Source organism: Ochotona curzoniae, unplaced genomic scaffold (genome assembly GCF_017591425.1).
Source record: "Ochotona curzoniae isolate NIBS_2020 unplaced genomic scaffold, NIBS_Ocur_1.0 contig_65, whole genome shotgun sequence".
Lineage (NCBI taxonomy): Eukaryota > Metazoa > Chordata > Mammalia > Lagomorpha > Ochotonidae > Ochotona > Ochotona curzoniae.
Window position 1 is genome coordinate 585,412 of NW_024466508.1, and position 17,315 is coordinate 602,726.

At 70.3% G+C, this 17,315-nt stretch overlaps 2 protein-coding genes across 2 annotated transcripts; one reads left to right on the plus strand and one right to left on the minus strand.

The window, feature by feature from the left end:
* The first annotated feature begins 962 nt into the window (after positions 1 to 962).
* Positions 963 to 13,134, plus strand: SCRIB (scribble planar cell polarity protein). Its single transcript, XM_040991671.1, has 33 exons — positions 963 to 1,159; positions 1,361 to 1,478; positions 1,874 to 1,952; positions 2,034 to 2,123; positions 2,219 to 2,275; positions 2,349 to 2,412; positions 2,548 to 2,622; positions 2,696 to 2,840; positions 2,929 to 3,047; positions 3,635 to 3,834; positions 3,908 to 4,074; positions 4,163 to 4,290; positions 4,370 to 4,477; positions 4,629 to 4,748; positions 4,871 to 5,218; positions 5,520 to 5,582; positions 5,686 to 5,775; positions 6,000 to 6,077; positions 6,173 to 6,478; positions 6,560 to 6,640; positions 6,723 to 6,938; positions 7,014 to 7,124; positions 7,209 to 7,502; positions 7,575 to 7,763; positions 10,156 to 10,260; positions 10,832 to 10,894; positions 11,367 to 11,465; positions 11,562 to 11,721; positions 11,807 to 11,948; positions 12,043 to 12,371; positions 12,454 to 12,491; positions 12,596 to 12,670; positions 12,788 to 13,134. The coding sequence occupies exons 1-33, from the start codon at positions 1,001 to 1,003 to the stop codon at positions 12,974 to 12,976; spliced, it is 4,605 nt and encodes a 1,534-aa protein (XP_040847605.1). The 5' UTR covers positions 963 to 1,000; the 3' UTR covers positions 12,977 to 13,134.
* A 58-nt stretch (positions 13,135 to 13,192) lies between these two features.
* Positions 13,193 to 16,728, minus strand: IQANK1 (IQ motif and ankyrin repeat containing 1). Its single transcript, XM_040991592.1, has 11 exons — positions 16,528 to 16,728; positions 16,232 to 16,396; positions 15,581 to 15,772; positions 15,385 to 15,510; positions 14,517 to 14,656; positions 14,323 to 14,377; positions 14,157 to 14,249; positions 13,939 to 14,047; positions 13,769 to 13,862; positions 13,563 to 13,697; positions 13,193 to 13,496 (listed from the first exon to the last, which is right to left on the minus strand). Exons 1-11 carry the CDS (start codon positions 16,726 to 16,728, stop codon positions 13,193 to 13,195), a joined length of 1,614 nt encoding a protein of 537 aa, XP_040847526.1.
* Positions 16,729 to 17,315: the final 587 nt, after the last annotated feature.

Below are 17,315 nucleotides of genomic sequence, written 5' to 3' on the forward strand. Positions count from 1 at the left end.
CAGCACGTCCCAGGGGTGTGTGTGTGTGTGTGTGCAGGGACAGCACATCCCGGGGTGTGTGTGTGCACAGGGACAGCACGTCCCGGGTGTGTGTGTGTGTGCGCGCGCAGGGACAGCACATCTCAGGGGTGTGTGTGTGTGCACACAGGGACAGCACGTCCCGGGTGTGTGTGTGTGTGTGTGCGCACAGGGACAGCACGTCCCAGGGTGTGTGTGTGCACACAGGGACAGCACGTCCCGGGGTGTGTGTGTGCACGGGGACAGCACATCTCAGGGGTGTGTGTGTGTGTGTGCACGGGGACAGCACATCTCAGGGGTGTGTGTGTGTGTGTGTGCACAGGGACAGCACGTCCCGGGTGTGTGTGTGCGCACAGGGACAGCACATCTCAGGGGTGTGTGTGTGTGTGTGCAGGGACAGCACATCTCAGGGGTGTGTGTGTGCACACAGGGACAGCACGTCCCAAGGGTGTGTGTGTGTGTGCTGGTCCCCGTGCGGCAGCACCCCGAGGGGAGGCTGGGGAACGGCTCTAGTCGCGCCGTCTTGGGGTCCTGGGCTCGGGGCGGGTTCTCTGGGGGCGCCTTACGGTCCCGGCGCCCGGGGAGGGTCGGGGTTCACGGGACCTGCGCCGGCTTCCCGGCAGGCTGCGCGCACGGGCCTCGGCGCCGCGGTGCCTTCTGGGGGTTGTAGTTGCGGCGGCGAGGGCGGGACTCGGCTTCCCGGCGGGCCGCGCGGCGGCGGGGCAGTCGGCGGGCAGCGGCGGGCAGCGGCGGCGGTTCCGGAGCGGCGGAGCTGCGAGCGCCGGGCCGAGCTGAGCGAGCGGACGGCTGCGCCATGCGGGGCCGCCGCGCCCCGGCCTGCTGAGCGCCCCGGCCTCCCGGGAGCCCCGGCCGCGCCCCGCGCCGAGCGTCCGGCCCGCCGCCCCCTGCCCGGCGCCCATGCGCCCCGCGCCCCGCCGCCGCCCGCGCCCCGAGCCCGCCGGACCCCGGCCCAGCCCGCACCATGCTCAAGTGCATCCCGCTGTGGCGCTGTAACCGGCACGTGGAGTCGGTGGACAAGCGGCACTGCTCGCTGCAGGCCGTGCCCGAGGAGATCTACCGCTACAGCCGCAGCCTGGAGGAGCTGCTGCTGGACGCCAACCAGCTGCGCGAGCTGCCCAAGGTGGGCTTCCGGGCCGGGGACTCCCTGCGGGCCGCGGAGGGCGTGGCCGGCCGCGCGTGGGCGCGCCCGCGTGGCCGCTGGGGCCGGCACCTGTCGGCGCCAGGTGGCCCGAGTCCAGGCCGAGGGGCGGGTGGACGCGGTGTGGCCGGCCCCGGGGCGTCCACTGCAGAGCCCGCCCCCCCACCACACCCCTGCCCACAGCCCTTCTTCCGGCTGCTGAACCTGCGCAAGCTGGGCCTGAGCGACAACGAGATCCAGCGGCTGCCCCCTGAGGTGGCCAACTTCATGCAGCTGGTGGAGCTGGACGTGTCCCGCAACGGTAGAGGCGGGGGGCGGGGCGGTCGAGGCGGGCCCCTGGGGGTGCTGGGGGAGTGGACGGGGCCCGGGACGGGGTTGGGCAGGATGGACAGGGCCAGGGGAGCTGGGCAGGCCCGTGGACGCTGGGGCAGGCCAGTGGGAGCTGGGTAGGATGGACAGGGCCTGGGAAACGGGCAGGGAAGAGAGAGGGGAGCTGGGCAGGGTTGGGGTGCTGCATAGGGCCTGGGGAGCTGGGCAGGCCCGTGGAGGCTGGGCAGGGCTGGAGGGCTGGCGAGCAGGGTTCCCGGGCTGACTGTGCCCGGGGAGCAGGGCAGGACTGACTGTGCCCGGGGAGCAGGGCAGGACTGACTGTGCCCGGGGAGCAGAGCAGGACTGACTGTGCCCGGGCCTCCTCAGACATTCCGGAGATTCCTGAGAGCATCAAGTTCTGCAAGGCCCTGGAGATCGCCGACTTCAGCGGGAACCCGCTCTCCAGGTGGGCACCGGGGGTGGCGTGGGCTGCCCATGCGCGGGCTGCAGCCCCGGGCACAGTCCAACGGCCTGGCCTTCTCTGCAGGCTGCCCGATGGCTTCACGCAGCTGCGCAGCCTGGCTCACCTGGCCCTCAATGACGTGTCGCTGCAGGCGCTGCCTGGGGACGTGGGCAAGTGAGTGGCCCCCGCCGGCCCCGTGCCAAGCTACGCCCTGGCCCACGCTCCGCCTCCCCAGCTTGCTCTAATGTCCACCCTGGTTTCTCCCGCAGCCTCGCCAACCTGGTGACCCTAGAGCTGCGGGAGAACCTGCTCAAGTCTCTGCCTGCGTGAGTGTGCCGGGCGCCCGCGGGTGTCGGAGCCGCAGCCCGAGCAGCACTAGCAGCCATGTTTTCTCCACAGGTCCCTGTCTTTCCTGGTCAAGCTGGAGCAGCTGGACCTGGGAGGCAACGACTTGGAAGTGCTGGTGCGGGGTGCCAAGGGTGTGGTGGGTGGATAGGTCCTGGGACGGACAGGCTAAGCTCCCACCCTGCCCACAGCCGGGGAGCTCGCCCCGCCCACAGCCCCACCCATGGCCTCATCTGCCTTCTCTCACCTGCAGCCAGACACCCTGGGGGCACTGCCCAACCTGCGGGAGCTGTGGCTGGACCGGAACCAGCTGTCTGCGCTGCCCCCGGTAAGTGAGGCCCTGCACCTGCTGGCTGCTGCTCTCCAGGTCCTGCCTGGTCTGAGTGCCCGCCTGCCGGCAGGAGCTGGGCAACCTGCGCCGCCTGGTATGTCTGGATGTGTCGGAGAACCGGCTGCAGCAGCTGCCCATGGAGCTGGGCGGGCTGGCACTGCTCACGGACCTGCTGCTCTCACAAAACCTGCTGCAGCGGCTGCCCGACGGCATCGGTCAGTGGGCCTGCTTCCGGGGCAGCTGGGCCCGGCCCAGGCCTGCGTCCGACCCCCCAACCCTGTTTCCGTGTCTCCCACCCGCCAGGCCAGCTGAAGCAGCTGTCCATCCTGAAGGTGGACCAGAACCGCCTGTGTGAAGTGACCGAGGCGATCGGAGACTGCGAGAACCTGTCGGAGCTGATCCTCACCGAGAACCTGCTGACGGTAGGAGCCCAGCAGGGGTGGGCACCGGCTGAGGGAGAGGCCCAGGGGGCGGTGGGCACTGGCTGAGGGCGAGGCCTGGGGGCAGTGGGGAGCCCAGCAGGGGTGGGCGCTGGCTGAGGGCGAGGCCTGGGGGCAGTGGGCGCTGGCTGAGGGCGAGGCCCAGGGGCGGTGGGGAGCCTAGCAGGGGTGGGCGCTGGCTGAGGGCGAGGCCCAGGGGACGGTGGGGTCCTGTGGCCTGTGGAAGGACTGCACCCATGGGGGAGGGGGCTTGTTGGTAGGCAGTCCTGCTTTATCTGTGAAGCCTTCCCAGATTACGTGGAAGGGAGAGTGGCACGGGGCCGTGAGTGGCTGCTGTAGCAGGGACTGTGTCTGGCAGAGAGCAGCAGTTCTGTCCAGGTGTCTAAAGTGGTACGGGGGCAGGACTAGCGTCCACTGCTCTCCCAGGCCACAGGCCAGTGGAAGCAGCTGGCACCTGGGTGGCGTTCGCTAACCCTGAGCCCCACGCAGCCGACCCTGCTTGGGCATCAGCTGGGGAGCAGGCGGGATGGAGCTCGGAGCCCGGCCCTCACTGACCCGCTGCCGCCCAGGCACTGCCCCGCTCTCTGGGGAGGCTGACGAAGCTGACCAACCTCAACGTGGACCGGAACCACCTGGAATCCCTGCCCCCCGAGATCGGGGGCTGCGTGGCCCTCAGCGTACTCTCGCTCAGAGACAACCGCTTGGCCGCCCTGCCACCTGAGCTGGCCCACTCCACTGAGCTGCACGTGCTGGACGTGGCCGGGAACCGGTGCGTGCCCCCCCACCCCACCTTGCGGCGCCCTGCCAGCCTCGGGCTGATCACCGACCATGCCCGCCCACAGGCTGCGGAGTCTGCCGCTGGCGCTCACCCAGCTGCGCCTCAAGGCGCTGTGGCTGGCCGAGAACCAGGCGCAGCCCATGCTGCACTTCCAGACGGAGGAGGACGGCCAGACCGGCGAGAAGGTGCTCACCTGCTACCTGCTGCCCCAGCAGCCCCTGTCAGGCCGCGGTAGGTCCCTGGCCGCGTGGGCGTGGGCAGCGGCATGGGCCAGGGAGCAGAAGGCAGCAGACTGGACCCCCACACCTGCCTCCCCTAGAGGCCCCCGGGCAGAGCAGCCCTTCGGAGAGCAGCAACGACATTCCCCTGAGCCGCACCAGTGTCATCCAGTTCCTGGACGCGCCTGTGGGCAGCGAGGACGCCGAGGAGGCTGCTGCCGAGAAGCGGGTACGGGGGCACTCCTGGGTCCTTCCCGACCCCTCACCCCCGTGTCGGCCCCCACCCTTCACCCCTGCCCCCATTGCAGGGCCTACAGCGGCGGGCCACGCCTCACCCCAGCGAGCTGAAGGTGATGAAGAGGGGCATAGAGGAACGTCGGGCTGAGGCCCCCGACCGGCCTGAGCCAGCTGGGCAGGTGGGCACTGGGGCCGGGACCTCCCAAGCCACGGTGCCAGAGCTAGGATGGGCTGCCGTGGTTCTGCACGTGGCAGCCTGTGTCAGACAGGCAGGGGTCTGCAGGGGTGGAGATGGCCTGGGAGAGCGCCACAGCCTGCCCCGCCTCGCAGGAGAAGCGCCTGAGCACCGAGTCCGCCTTGAGCCAGGAGTCTGGGGCTGCCAGCAGCACGGCCAGCGAGCCCAGTGCCGGCGCGCCCGGGGCGCAGGATGGCACAGAGGAGTATGAGGAGGTGAGGGGGCAGGAGGAGGGGCTCGCCCTGTGGGGGCAGGGCTGTGCCAGGGCCCCTGCCGCACGCCGGCCGTGCCTTGGCGCAGAGGTGGGGGGCACCGTCTCACCCCGCCACCCGCACAGCCCACAGTGCGCTTTGCCGAGGACACACTGCTGTCCGGCCCAGAGGACGAAGGCCCCGGAGGGCAGCCGGAGACGGGTGGTAGGCAGCGGCTGATCCGCAAGGACACCCCACACTACAAGAAGCACTTCAGGATCTGCGCGCTGCCCCAGCCCCAGGCTGTGGTGGCACTGCTGCAGGGGACGCCGCGCGAGGGTCCCGGCCTGCCTGGCGACTGGCACAACGGCCCTCTCACGGCCTGGGCCCCAAGGGCGCAGGCCGAGGAGGAGGAGGAGGAGGAGGAGGGCGAGCCCAGCACTGAGGAAGAGGACAAGGAAGAGGAGGCCACGCCGCCCGCACCCTCCGTCAAGGTGAGTGTGGCCACCGCCCTGGTGCGTGGGCTGCGGGGGAGGCAGCAGCTGCTCCTGCGCCCTGGCCACTTCCACGGCCTCAGCCACGCATGCCTGACCGCTGGCTGGTGGAGGAGACGTCGTGCCTGCCCTCGGAGCTGAGGGCGTTTCTGCGTGGTGCTTGAGGTGGTGGCGGTCCCCTGCGGTGGCTGGTGGCGGCTGACCCCCTCGCTGAGGGCGTTTCTGCGTGGTGCTTGAGGTGGCGGCGGTCCCCGGCGGTGGCTGGTGGCGGCTGACCCCCCTCGCTGGTCCCGTCTGACAGGGCGTGTCCTTCGACCAGGCCAATAACCTGCTGATCGAGCCCGCACGCATTGAGGAGGAGGAGGTGTGTCCCACTGCGCTGCCAGCCTGGCTGCCGGGCAAGGCTTCGGCAGGAGAGGGGGCTGCGGGCAGCCTGGCCCTCCCGGACCCTGTGCCTCTGTTTGCAGCTCACGCTCACCATCGTGCGGCAGACCGGGGGCCTGGGCATCAGCATCGCGGGGGGCAAGGGTTCCACCCCCTACAAGGGCGACGACGAGGTGAGCCAGGCCCGAGGGCGCCTGTGGGCTCTCAGCAGGGACATCAGGCTGGCAGAACCTCGGGGAGCCACCGGGCTCACGTGGGGCCTTCGGCAGTCTCTCGGCTCGCCCCGTGCCCCCGCCCCCCCAGACGGGGCCCTCCACCGTGGGAGCCGACCCGGCCTCCCCGGGGAGCAGCCGCGGGAGGCCGGGGGCTTGGAGCCACTGCTGGTCCTGTCCTTCAGGGCGTCTTCATTTCACGGGTGTCAGAGGAGGGTCCCGCGGCCCGGGCCGGCGTGCGAGTGGGCGACAAGCTGCTCGAGGTGAGCCTGGGTGGAGTGGACCGGGTGGGGCCGGGACAGGGGTTCCGGCGGCCCCCCCCCCCCGGGCTGCACGCTTACCCGGCCCCTCCCCACAGGTGAACGGCGTGGCGCTGCAAGACGCGGAACACCACGAAGCCGTGGAGGCCCTGCGTGGCGCGGGGGCAGCGGTGCAGATGCGCGTGTGGCGGGAGCGCATGGTGGAGCCGGAGAACGCGGTCACCGTCACGCCCCTGCGGCCCGAGGCCGACTACAGCCCCCGGGAGCGGCGGGGCAGCGCGCGCCTGCCCCCGGCCTCGCCCCTGCGCCAGCGCCACGCAGCCTGCCTGGTCCGCAGCGACAAGGGGCTGGGCTTCAGCATTGCGGGGGGCAAGGGCTCCACACCGTACCGCGCCGGGGACGGGGTAAGGCTGGGCAGGCGGGGAGTGGGTGGCCAGGGGTCAGCAGGTGTCCTGCGGGCCTCACGGGGCGCTGCTCCCACACAGGGCATCTTCATCTCGCGCATTGCCGAGGGCGGGGCCGCCCAGCGGGCCGGCATCCTGCAGGTCGGTGACCGCGTGCTCTCGGTGAGTGGGGCCCCGCCGCTCAGCACGCCCTACTCCGTTCCTCGCGAGGTCCCCCGTGTGACTCCCGTGCCCTGTCTCGCAGATCAATGGCGTGGACGTGACAGAGGCCAGGCACGACCATGCCGTGTCCCTGCTCACCGCCGCTTCCCCCACTATCGCCCTGCTGCTCGAGCGGGAGGCTGGGGGCCCCCTGCCACCCTCCCCACCGCCCAGCACCACCCCTGCGGAGCCAGCGCCACCGCCAAGGCTCGCCCCCAGCCTGCTGGCCTCGGCCCTGGAGGGCCCGTACCCTGTGGAGGTGAGACTCAGTTGTCCTGAGGAACCCCCGCTTGCCCTGGGGTCCCTGCCTGACCAGGCTGCCCTGTGTCAGCAGGAGGTTCGCCTGCCACGAGCGGGGGGCCCACTGGGGCTCAGCATCGTTGGGGGCTCCGACCACTCGAGCCACCCGTTTGGCGTCCAGGAGCCTGGCGTGTTTATCTCCAAGGTGGGTTCCGGGTGAGCTGGCCACACTGTGGGTGCTGGGCGTGTTCATCACAACCCCACCGGCAGCTGCGACACCTTTCTGCAGGTGCAGCCGCGGGGCGTGGCCGCCCGCAGCGGCCTGCGCGTGGGGGACCGCATCCTGGCAGTGAATGGCCAGGACGTGCGGGGAGCCACGCATCAGGAGGCGGTGAGCGCGCTGCTGCGGCCGTGCCTAGAGCTGACCCTGCTGGTGCGGAGGGACCCGCCGCCCCCGGGCTTGCGGGAGCTGTGCATCCACAAAGCCCCTGGCGAGAAGCTGGGCATCAGCATCCGCGGGGGGGCCAAGGGCCACGCGGGCAACCCCTGCGACCCCACAGACGAAGGCATCTTCATATCCAAGGTGAGGACCTGCCCGGGCCAGCCTGAGCCAGCCTGAGGCCGTCACTGCCAGCAACTCTCCATCTCTCCACAGGTGAGCCCCTCTGGTGCCGCCGGCCGGGACGGGCGGCTGTGTGTGGGGCTGCGGCTGCTGGAGGTGAACCAGCAGAGCCTGTTGGGCCTGACGCATGCCGAGGCTGTGCAGCTGCTGCGAGGCGTGGGGGACACACTCACCGTGCTGGTGTGTGATGGCTTCCAGGCGGGCTCTGCCACCGCCCTAGAGGTGAGCACCAGCTGGGGGCGGGGCTCCGGAAGGTGCTGGGGGCGGGGCTCCGGGAGGGTGCTGTCAGGGGGCGGGGCTCCGGAAGGTGCTGGCTGGGGGTGGAGCTCCGGAGGGTGCTGGCTGGGGGTGGGGCTCCGGAGGGTGCTGGCTGGGGGTGGGGCTCCGGAGGGTGCTGGCTGGGGGCGGGGCTCCGGAAGGTGCTGGGGCGGGGCTCCGGGAGGTGCTGGGGGCGGGGCTCCGGGAGAGTGCTGGCTGGGGGCGGGGCTCCGGAGGGTGCTGGCTGGGGCGGGCTCCGGAGGGTGCTGGCGGGGGGGGGCTCCGGAAGGTGCTGGGGGCGGGGCTCCAGGAGAGTGCTGGCTGGGGGCGGGGCTCCGGAGGGTGCTGGCGGGGGGCGGGGCTCCGGGAGGTGCTGGGCGGGCTCCGGGAGTGCTGACGGGGGCGGGGCTCCGGAGGGTGCTGGCGGGGGGCGGGGCTCCGGAAGGTGCTGGGGCGGGGCTCCGGGAGAGTGCTGGCTGGGGGCGGGGCTCCGGAGGGTGCTGGCGGGGGGCGGGGCTCCGGGAGGTGCTGGGGCGGGGCTCCGGGAGAGTGCTGGCTGGGGGCGGGGCTCCGGAGAGTGCTGACGGGGGGCGGGACTCCGGAGGGTGCTGGCTGGGGGTGGGGCTCCGAGAGGGTGCTGGCGGGGGGCAGGGCTCCGGAAGGTGCTGGGGGCGGGGCTCCGGAGGGTGCTGGCGGGGGGCAGGGCTCCAGGAGGGTGCTGATGTGGAGTTCTGGGGGGCGGGCGGCAGGCACAGGCTGGATATGCCCCACTTGTGTGACTTCAGGGACCCATCTCTGGGCCCAGCATGCACTCATTCAGTTTTGTCCTTTGCCTGGCGAGGGGAGCCCCAGTTACTGTCCTGGCGTGTGCGTGGCCGCAGCAGGCCGTTGCCCCGTGCCTGATGTATGGGCTGAGAGCCTCACCGTGGCAGAGCCGCAGCGGGCTTGCCACTCCACGCTGCCGGGCTGAGGTCACTCCCACTCCAGCGCAGCTCTCTCTCTGGGGTCCTCTGGTTCCGGACCGCATGTCTGTGTCTGTTTTGCCTCTTGGGCCCCTTGAAGACCCGGAGGCCTGGGCAGGCTGGCATCCATGCCTGTCTCAGCTTTCAGGGGCACTGCTGGCAGGCGCTCTGCACACCAGGTAGAGCGCTGCCTGCCCTCCCCTCCCACATGGGCACTGGTTCAAAAATCACTCCGTGCCTGTGGCCTGGGAGGCAGTGAGGACGGCGCAAGGCCTTGGGACCCTGCACCCACGTGGGAGACCTGCAGGAAGTCCCTGACCTCGGCTGGCCCAGCCCTGGCCATTGTGGCCATTTGGGCTGTCAACCAGCAGGTAGAAGATCTTTCAAAATGAAACAGCCGTTTTTGAACTCCAGGCACTGTGGCTTGCCCTCAGAGTCAGGCTGGCAGGGGGTGCTGGCGGGCATCTGTCCTCCGAGTGGAAGCAGATATGAGACCAAGCTGTGAGAGGGCTACGTGTTACGTACAAGGCAGAATTACAGAGGGGGCAGGGCCTTCAGTCGGCTGCATCAACCAGCAAGTGGCAGCAGCGGGCGGGGAGGCAGGTAACGGGAGCAGGGCCTCACTCCTTCCTCCCCGGCCTCACGGCCTCCCCCCTGACCTCACTCCTTCCTCCCCGGCCTCACGGCCTCCCCCCTGACCTCACTCCTTCCTCCCCGGCCTCACGGCCTCCCCCCTGACCTCACTCCTTCCTCTCCGACCTCACAGCCTCCCCCCTGACCTCACAGCCTCCCCTCTGACCTCACTCCTTCCTCACAGCCTCACGGCCTCCCCCCTGGCCTCACTCCTTCCTCTCCGACCTCACGGCCTCCCCCCTGGCCTCACAGCCTCCCCTCTGACCTCACTCCTTCCTCTCCGACCTCACGGCCTCCCCTCTGACCTCACTCCTTCCTCCCCAACCTCATGGCCTCCCCCCTGGTCTCACTCCTTCCTCCCCGACCTCACGGCCTCCCCTCTGACCTCACAGCCTCCTCTCCTGACCTCACGACCTCTCAGCAGAGGCTTCAGGACAGGCCCTCCTCCCCTTCACCTGCCCAGCTGTAAGGTGGCCATTACCCAGGCACCCTGTGCTGTCAGAGCCAGGTCCCGGGATGCAGCAAGGCCCCACGTCTGTTCCTCTTGGACCTTCTGGTGCATGGTGACCGAGTCACACAGGACACAGCCACCTTATTTCCGCTGCTGGGGTGCAAGGCGCATCAATGTGCTGGCACTCCCTCAGCTCTGAGCGGGGCCACACCCTGTCTTGCACCTCACCTGCTGGGGGTGTGGGGCCAGGGCCCACGTCTTTGCACCCCCAGGGCTGCAGCCACAGCTCCCTGCGTACTCCCCCTCTCAGGTGTCCCCAGGGGTCATCGCCAACCCCTTCGCGGCCAGCCTCGGCCACCGGAACAGCCTGGACAGTGTCTCATCCATCGACCGGGAGCTGAGCCCAGAGGGCGAGGTCAGGCCCTGCAGCCTCTCGGGCAGGGAGGAGGCGGGCAGGGGGCAGTAGGGAGCCAGGTGAGACACCCCCAGGCTGGCAGTGCCCGGCTTTGCCCTCTGCTCACAGGAGAAGGAACTGCCTGTGGGCACCGGAGGCCACAGAGGCCGCCGTGAGTGTCCATGCCTTCTCGCCCCCTCCAGGCCCCAAGCTGGCCTGGCAACAGCCCTTCCCACCTGCCCACCCAGCCTAATGCCAAGGACATGGGGGAAGGGCTGGCTGGCAGCCGGCCTGGGGGCGTGCCCCTCCTGAGAGCAGTAGTTGGGCTGCACACGCAGCCACACAGACCTGCTCGAGGGCAGCTGTGTGAGCAGCCCTAGAGGGACATGCAGCGAGGGTGGAGACCAGCTGGAGGCCAAGGAAGGGCAAGCCTGGGCTGACAGCTCAGGCCCCACGCCTGGCCAGCTCAGCTCTGTCCTGAGGGTCCCCACCCCTGCGACCCTGCTGCTCTGCCAGGCCCTGGCCTTTGGGGGCGTCCCTTGGGCTATTGCCAGCTGCCTGCCTGGCCCTCACCTCACACCTTGCCCTCCAGGCTCTGTCCGGGACAACCGGTGGGAAGATGGCCGAGGTCCTCTGCTCTTCTGCTGGCCCACAGGTAGGAACCCCCCATCACAAGCACCCATGGCAGGGGCACTCAGGGTGGGGCCACAGCCTGCGCCCAGGGCCACTGGCCCTGCCTCACTGGGGCATCGTGACGCTGTGGCAGCCCTCTTCCTGCTGGGCCGGCACCAGCTCCCAGCCTTGCCCTCGCCACAAAGGCACACAGTTGCCACCCTACCTGGCTCGCTCCATCTCTCTCTCTCTTCCTTTCTTCATCTTGCTCCATCTCTCCCTCTCTGTCTCTCTCCCCCTCATTGCTGCCACCCTGCCCCCCTCTGCAGACCATGCCTGAGGTCATGAACCCACTGGCTCCGGCCTGGCCCCGGGGGTCCCCATTGCAGAGGGGCAGCAGCTCTGGCCCTGTGAGGGCCCGGGCCACTTAAGGGCTAGAGTGGTGGGGTTCGGGGCAGCGGGCTGCCAGGGGGCGGCTCCAGTCGGGGCAGCTGGCCCGAATGCTCACTCCCCAGCCCCCCTCCCCCGACGAGCTGCCTGCCAACGTCAAACAAGCATACAGAGCCTTCGCGGCTGTGCCCAGCCCGCACCCTCCTGCAGACAGCCCTGCCCAGGTACTGGCCCTTCCTGTGGGGCTTAGCTAGGGGGTGGGCACCTCCCTGGGGACCCCACTGGTGAGGGGGTGCCAAGGCTCAGCGCTTGCTCCCCAGTCCCCCACGCAGGGGCTTCTGGCCTCCCCGGAGCAGCTGTCCTTCCGTGACCGACAGAAGTACTTTGAGCTTGAGGTGCGCATGCCCCAGGCTGAAGGCCCCCCAAAGCGCGTGTCCCTGGTGGGTGCTGATGACCTGCGCAAGATGCAGGAGGAGGAAGGTGAGTGGGTGCCCGGGTGTGGCCCTGGGGACAGGACCCGGGTGGGGCCCAGGTGGGCCCAGCCTGACCAGCGTTCCTTGCCCAGCCCGGAAGCTGCAGCACAAGAGAGCGCAGCTGCTGCGAGAGGAGGCTGCAGCTTCCAGGTCGGCCCTGGACGGGGAGGCCCCGCAGGAGGAGGAGGAAGAGCAGGAGCCGCCGCCCTGGGCTGGCCCTGAGCCATCCGGAGGGTGAGGGTCCCCCACGGCCCCGGGGTTGCCCGTCACCATCCCCCACCCTCACGCATGCTGCCTCCACAACCACACGGTGCCCTGTCCCCACCAGGCCCAGCCCACCTTCCCCTGCCGCCCCCCTGGGTGGCAGTGTCCCAGTGCGGACGGCCAAGGCCGAACGGCGCCACCAGGAGCGACTGCGCGTGCAGAGCCCTGAGCTGCCGGCGGAGCGCGCACTGTCCCCAGCCGAGCGCCGTGCCCTGGAAGCCGAGAAGCGGGCGCTGTGGCGGGCAGCCAGGATGAAGTCCCTGGAGCAGGACGCCCTCCGTGCACAGATGGTCCTCAGCAGGTCCCAGGACAGCCGCAGCAAGCGCGGGCCCCTGGAGCGGCTGGCTGAGGCGCCCTCCCCGGCGCCCACCCCTTCGCCCACCCCGCCAGAAGGTGCGTGTCTCAGGAGGAGGCTGGAGTCGGGGTTACGGCCAACGATCCCGACCCCTTCTAACTCCCTCTTCTGTCCCCGCAGACCTCGGCCCCCCGAGTGGCACCTCCCCTGGACGGCTGGTGAGGACCCCTCGCGGCCTGTGGGAGGGAGCCTGGCTCCCCCCGCAGCCCTCACCGCTGTCCCGCGGTCTCTCTGCCTCTTCCCCTCATGCTGTCCTGTCCAGTCCTTGTCTGGGAAGAAGTTTGACTACCGGGCCTTCGCGGCCCTCCCTTCTTCCAGAACTCTCTGTGCCATCCAGGTACCACACAGCTGCTCTGCCCGCAGCCCCGCAGCCCTGTGCCCTCTCTGCCTCTGCCACCCACGCCCCAGCCGCAGCCCCCTGCGTCCCCTGACTGCCTGCTGTCTCCCCTCGCAGTCTCCCAGCTTCACGGAGGAGCTGAGGGCCCTGGAGCCGTCCCCCAGCCCCAGCGCACAGGATGAAGACAGAGAGGTGGCCCTAGTGCTGCTGGGCAGGACGGCCGGCGCCGCGGGCCCCGACGACGTGACGCTGTGCCGGCGGCCCGTGCGCCCGGGGCGTCACGGCCTGGGCCCCGTGCCCTCCTAGAGCCACCCTCCTGCCTCCCCGACTCGGGCGGGGGGTCTTACCAGCCCCGCCCCGCCCCGCCCCAGCCGGGCCTCCTTGGCAAGACTGTGACTAGCAACGTTTGTACAACCAAAGACTCTATTTTGTGGTTTAAGGAGAATAAAATTGCCTACGTTTTAGCTGCCGCCTGTCCATCTTGGGGCCTGCCCGCTTGGGCGCCAGTGATTGGGACTGGCACTAGAGGCCCCCACCAGGCAGCTGCACGCGCACGGGCAGCAGTGCCCGCAGCTGCTCTGCCGGCGGCCACCGGGCCTGGGTGACGAACAGGAGACGGAAGCGCTGCAGGCGCGCCTCCTGGAACTGCGCGGGGCTGTACTCGGGGCCGTCGTCAGGCCGCAGCAGCCCCAGGTAGCGCTCTTGCTGCAGGAGTGCCCGGCTTAGCAGTGCCCCTGCCAGCCCCGGCTGCACGGCCTCCAGCTGCTGCCGCACGGCCACAAACAGGTCCACCTCGCGCAGGTCGAAGACCAGTGGTTTCCCGTACCTGCGGGGAGGGGGCGGGCTGAGTGGGGCGCCGCAGGGGGCTGCCTCTGCCCGGGCCCCCCCTCACCTGAGCGCCCCCAGCAGTGCCAGCCGGACCCTCTCGGGCCTCATGTGCTCCGGGTTCACGGCGTCCACATAGTTGGTGTCCTGGTAGCGCAGGAAGGTGGCCGCCTGGCCCGAGGGGTCGATGACAAGAGGCCACCTGGGGGCGGTCATCGTGTCACTCCAGTGGACCACAATCCTCCACGAGCCCCGGCGTCCCCACGCACTGACCGGCCGTCAGCTCGGATTCGGTCGCCCACGTCCTTCAGGAGCACGTCGTGTAGCTCGGCCACGCTGCACCTCAGTCCAGGAGCGGTGTCCTCCCCTGGGGACGGCCACCAGCCCTCTGCACAGCTGCCCTCGCCCGCACCTGCCCGCCCCCAAGGCTGAGCCCCACCCACCCTCCTGGGGCTCCTCCCGCAGCTCCAGCCTGGCCGTGGCCAGCGCGTCCTCTGCCTTCTGCGCCTCCTGCCTCAGCCCGTCCACGCGGGCCTCCGCGTCCCTGATGGCCTGGAAGAGGCACCAGGCCGGCTCCAGCTCCGGGCGGCCAGACCCAAGGTCCTCCCACCTCCCCCAGGTATGGGAACCGCGGGCACAGTGGGCAGGGCTGCACACACACCTGTGCCATGAGCTCCGTCCTGCCCACGCACCTGCCGCAGCCTGCCTCGCTCTCGGCAATCCTGCAGCTCAGCTCACAGTACGCTTGCTGCAGCTGGAAGGGGCTCATCAGTCGTGCCCAGCAGGCCCCCCACGGGCCCCCCACCCTGCCACAGGGCCCTGCTCACCTCCTGCTGGCAGCGCTGCTGCACCTTGGCCAGCTGCTGCACCCTGAGGGTCAGGCTGGGTGGAAGTGAGCAGTGGGTCAGGGTGAGCCCGCTGCCGCCTCACCCTCTGCCCTCCCCACCCCGCCTGCCCTCACGCTCTGCCCTCCCCACCCCGCCTGCCCTCACCCTTGCCCTCCCCACCCCGCAGGCCGCACCGCCTGGCCTCCGCCTGCTGCTGCCCCCGCGCCTGCTGGACCCTGCGCTGGTGCTCTGCGTCCATGTTCTGGAGCATGGCCTCGGTTAGACTCAGGTCCCACGACTGCAGCACACTGGCCACCGCCTCCAGAGAGGCCACCTGACAGGAGAAGGGCTCTGAGGATAGGGGTCCAGCCACAGGGAGAACCTTGATAGAACACAGCTGCCCGACTCCCAGGTACCTGGGGGAGTATCCAGAAGCAGGACACACCTTCCCCCACCCCGCCTTCTGTGGCCACCAGCAGTCACACCAGGTCCAACACACAGGGGCCGCAGCCTAGGGCAGGGGTGGCCAGAGCCCCACAGGCCGCTCAAGACACTGCATCCCGAGCGGGGCTCCTGGGTGCAGTGTGGGTGCCCGGTTGGCAGGGCACAGGTGCCCCTGCTCGTGGTGGAGGTGGCCCCTGCCCTCTACCACAGGCACACCTGTGTGGACTTGTGTCCCGGGGTGGGGATACACCCGCCTTGTCAACCTGCAAGGTGGCAGGGCCTGGGAGCAGGTGGGAGACGCTGGGCAGGCAGCCCTCCACGTCCACCTGCTGCCACTGGCTGTGATGCCTCCTACAGACACTTCCTGGCGCCCCCAGCTCCCACCCATGCAGCCACGCCCGCACTGCTGCTCAGGAGCGAGAACCCCCCCTGTCCAGGCCGCCACCCAAATGGGCAGCAGGTCAACTGGATCTCAGGCAAACCGAGGCAATCTTGATGCGACAGCCTGGGATGCTCTGCTGCCCCCATGGCAGCCACGGGCTCTCGGCCAGCTGTGGCTGAGTCTTAATGACTCCCCAGACGGGCGGGAAGAGACCACCTGGCGGTGAAGGGCCACACCTGTTCCGGGGTGCTGCCGTCATCGGCGTAGACCCGGGGGTCAGCCCCGAGCTTCAGGAGCAGCTCCACGGCCTCCAGATGCCCCGCGAAGGCCGCTCGGTACAGGGGCGTCCGGCCGAAGGCGCCCTGCGAGGAACGGCTGGCTGAGCCAGACCCCGACCCCGGCGCCCACCCCGGCCCGCGCTCCCACACGCACCTTGCTGTTGGGGCTGGCGCCCAGCTCGGCCAGCAGCTGGATGGCGCGGGGCTGCCCGCCCGCGGCCGCCTCGGACAGCGGCGTGTTCCCGTGGCGGTCCTCGCACTCCACCAGGGCGACGCGCCGCTGCAGCCGCTGCGCCTGGCCCTCGGCGTCGCGACCCACGCCCTGGCGGCTCAGCAGCTGCTCCGCCTGCGCCGGCCCGGGATGCTCACCTGCGCTCACCTGCCCCGCTCACCCGCCCCGGCCGCGCGCTCCGCTCACCCGCCCCGCTCACCTGCGCTCACCTGCCCCGCTCACCCGCCCCGCTCACCTGCCGCGCTCACCTGCGCTCATCCGCCCCGCTCACCTGCGCTCACCTGCCCCGCTCACCCGCCCCGCTCACCTGCCGCGCTCACCTGCCGCGCTCACCTGCGCACACCCGCCCCGCTCACCTGCCGCGCTCACCTGCGCACACCCGCCCCACTCACCTGCCGCGCTCACCTGCCGCGCTCACCTGCGCACACCCGCCCCGCTCACCTGCCGCGCTCACCTGCGCTCATCCGCCCCGCTCACCTGCGCTCACCTGCCCCGCTCACCTGCCCCGCTCACCTGCGCTCACCTGCGCTCACCTGCCCTGCCGCGCCCCTCGCCGGCCCGTTCCGCCCTCACCTCCTCCAGCACCGCGCGGATCTCCGCCACGTCCCCGTCGAAGGCCGCGTCCAGCAGGCGACGGCGGCGCTGCAGCTCCTCCTGCCGCTCGCGCTGCGCCGCCTCCTCCTGCTCGCGCCGCCGCCGGGCCGCCTCCTGTTCCCGCCGCACCACGGCCAGGAAGGCCTGCGGTGGATCGCGGGGTGACCCCCGGTGGATTGCGGGGTGACCGAGTCCCCCAGCCCTGAGGTCCTCCTCCGCGCTCAGCCTCCAAGCTGGACTGCACCGGCATCCCCCTCCTCCCCCTCTCCGCTTACCTCCCGCTGCAGCTTCTCCATCTGCACCTGGTACTCTTGCTGCCGCTGCCTGCGCCGGGCCAGCTCCCTCCTGGCCAGGTGCTGCCGCAGGGCACCCTGGATGACCATGGCTGCGCGCTCCTCAGCGGCAGGCTCTGGCGGTGGGGAGAAGGCCCGTGGACTCTTCTTCCGCTCCAACTGCCGGCTGTGTGCGCGCGCCATCCCTCAGGGCCCAGCCCACCCAGACTACTGGGCGCTCGCCGGACCCTCCTGGGCCCTGAGGCGGGGGGAGGCAGCGGACAAGGGACCCCCACGCTGCCTGCCGCTGAGCCCCCGAGGGCGGGAGCACCTACGTGGGACACCCAGCCGCAGAGGGGCCTCTACCAGGTCTAGTCTGCCAGTTGCAGCCATGTGCACAGGGAGCCATTGGATGGAAGCTCCCTATCTCTGTAACTGCCTTTCAAATAAAAGATATTTTTAAACATGTATTTATTGAGAGGCAGAAAGAGCAGCGGCGGCAGGGCAGAGGACTGGGAAGTGTGTGTCTCCGCCTCCCCCGATTCAAGCCCCAAATTCCTGCTGTGGCTGGAGCCAGAAGCTCCCCCGGGGTTGGCCTGCTGGGGCAGGACACACACAGCGCTCCAGCTGGGATCTGCTGTCTTCCAGGTCTGCGAGGGCCAGAAGCCTGAACCCACCTCAGACCCTGGGGGCATGGGCCAGGGGCATCTGAAAGCTGACTTCAGAACACCACCAGATTAAAAGCTTGGGCAAACAGCAGAGGAATGCTAACCAGCAAGCGTGCAGCTCTG

What these genes read in the sequence shown, in the direction of transcription:
- SCRIB (XM_040991671.1), top strand. Translation starts at nt 1,001, where the DNA reads ATGCTCAAGTGCATCCCGCTGTGGCGCTGTAACCGGCACGTGGAGTCG. An exon ending in CTGCCTGGGGACGTGGGCAA is followed by an intron (nt 2,124 to 2,218) that starts GTGAGTGGCCCC and finishes TTTCTCCCGCAG; the next exon opens with CCTCGCCAACCTGGTGACCC. An exon ending in GGCCCTGAGCCATCCGGAGG is followed by an intron (nt 11,949 to 12,042) that starts GTGAGGGTCCCC and finishes TGTCCCCACCAG; the next exon opens with GCCCAGCCCACCTTCCCCTG.
- IQANK1 (XM_040991592.1), bottom strand. Translation starts at nt 16,728, where the DNA reads ATGGCGCGCGCACACAGCCGGCAGTTGGAGCGGAAGAAGAGTCCACGG. An exon ending in ACGGCAGCACCCCGGAACAG is followed by an intron (nt 14,657 to 15,384) that starts GTGTGGCCCTTC and finishes TTCTCCTGTCAG; the next exon opens with GTGGCCTCTCTGGAGGCGGT. An exon ending in CAGCAGGCGGAGGCCAGGCG is followed by an intron (nt 14,378 to 14,516) that starts GTGCGGCCTGCG and finishes ACTTCCACCCAG; the next exon opens with CCTGACCCTCAGGGTGCAGC.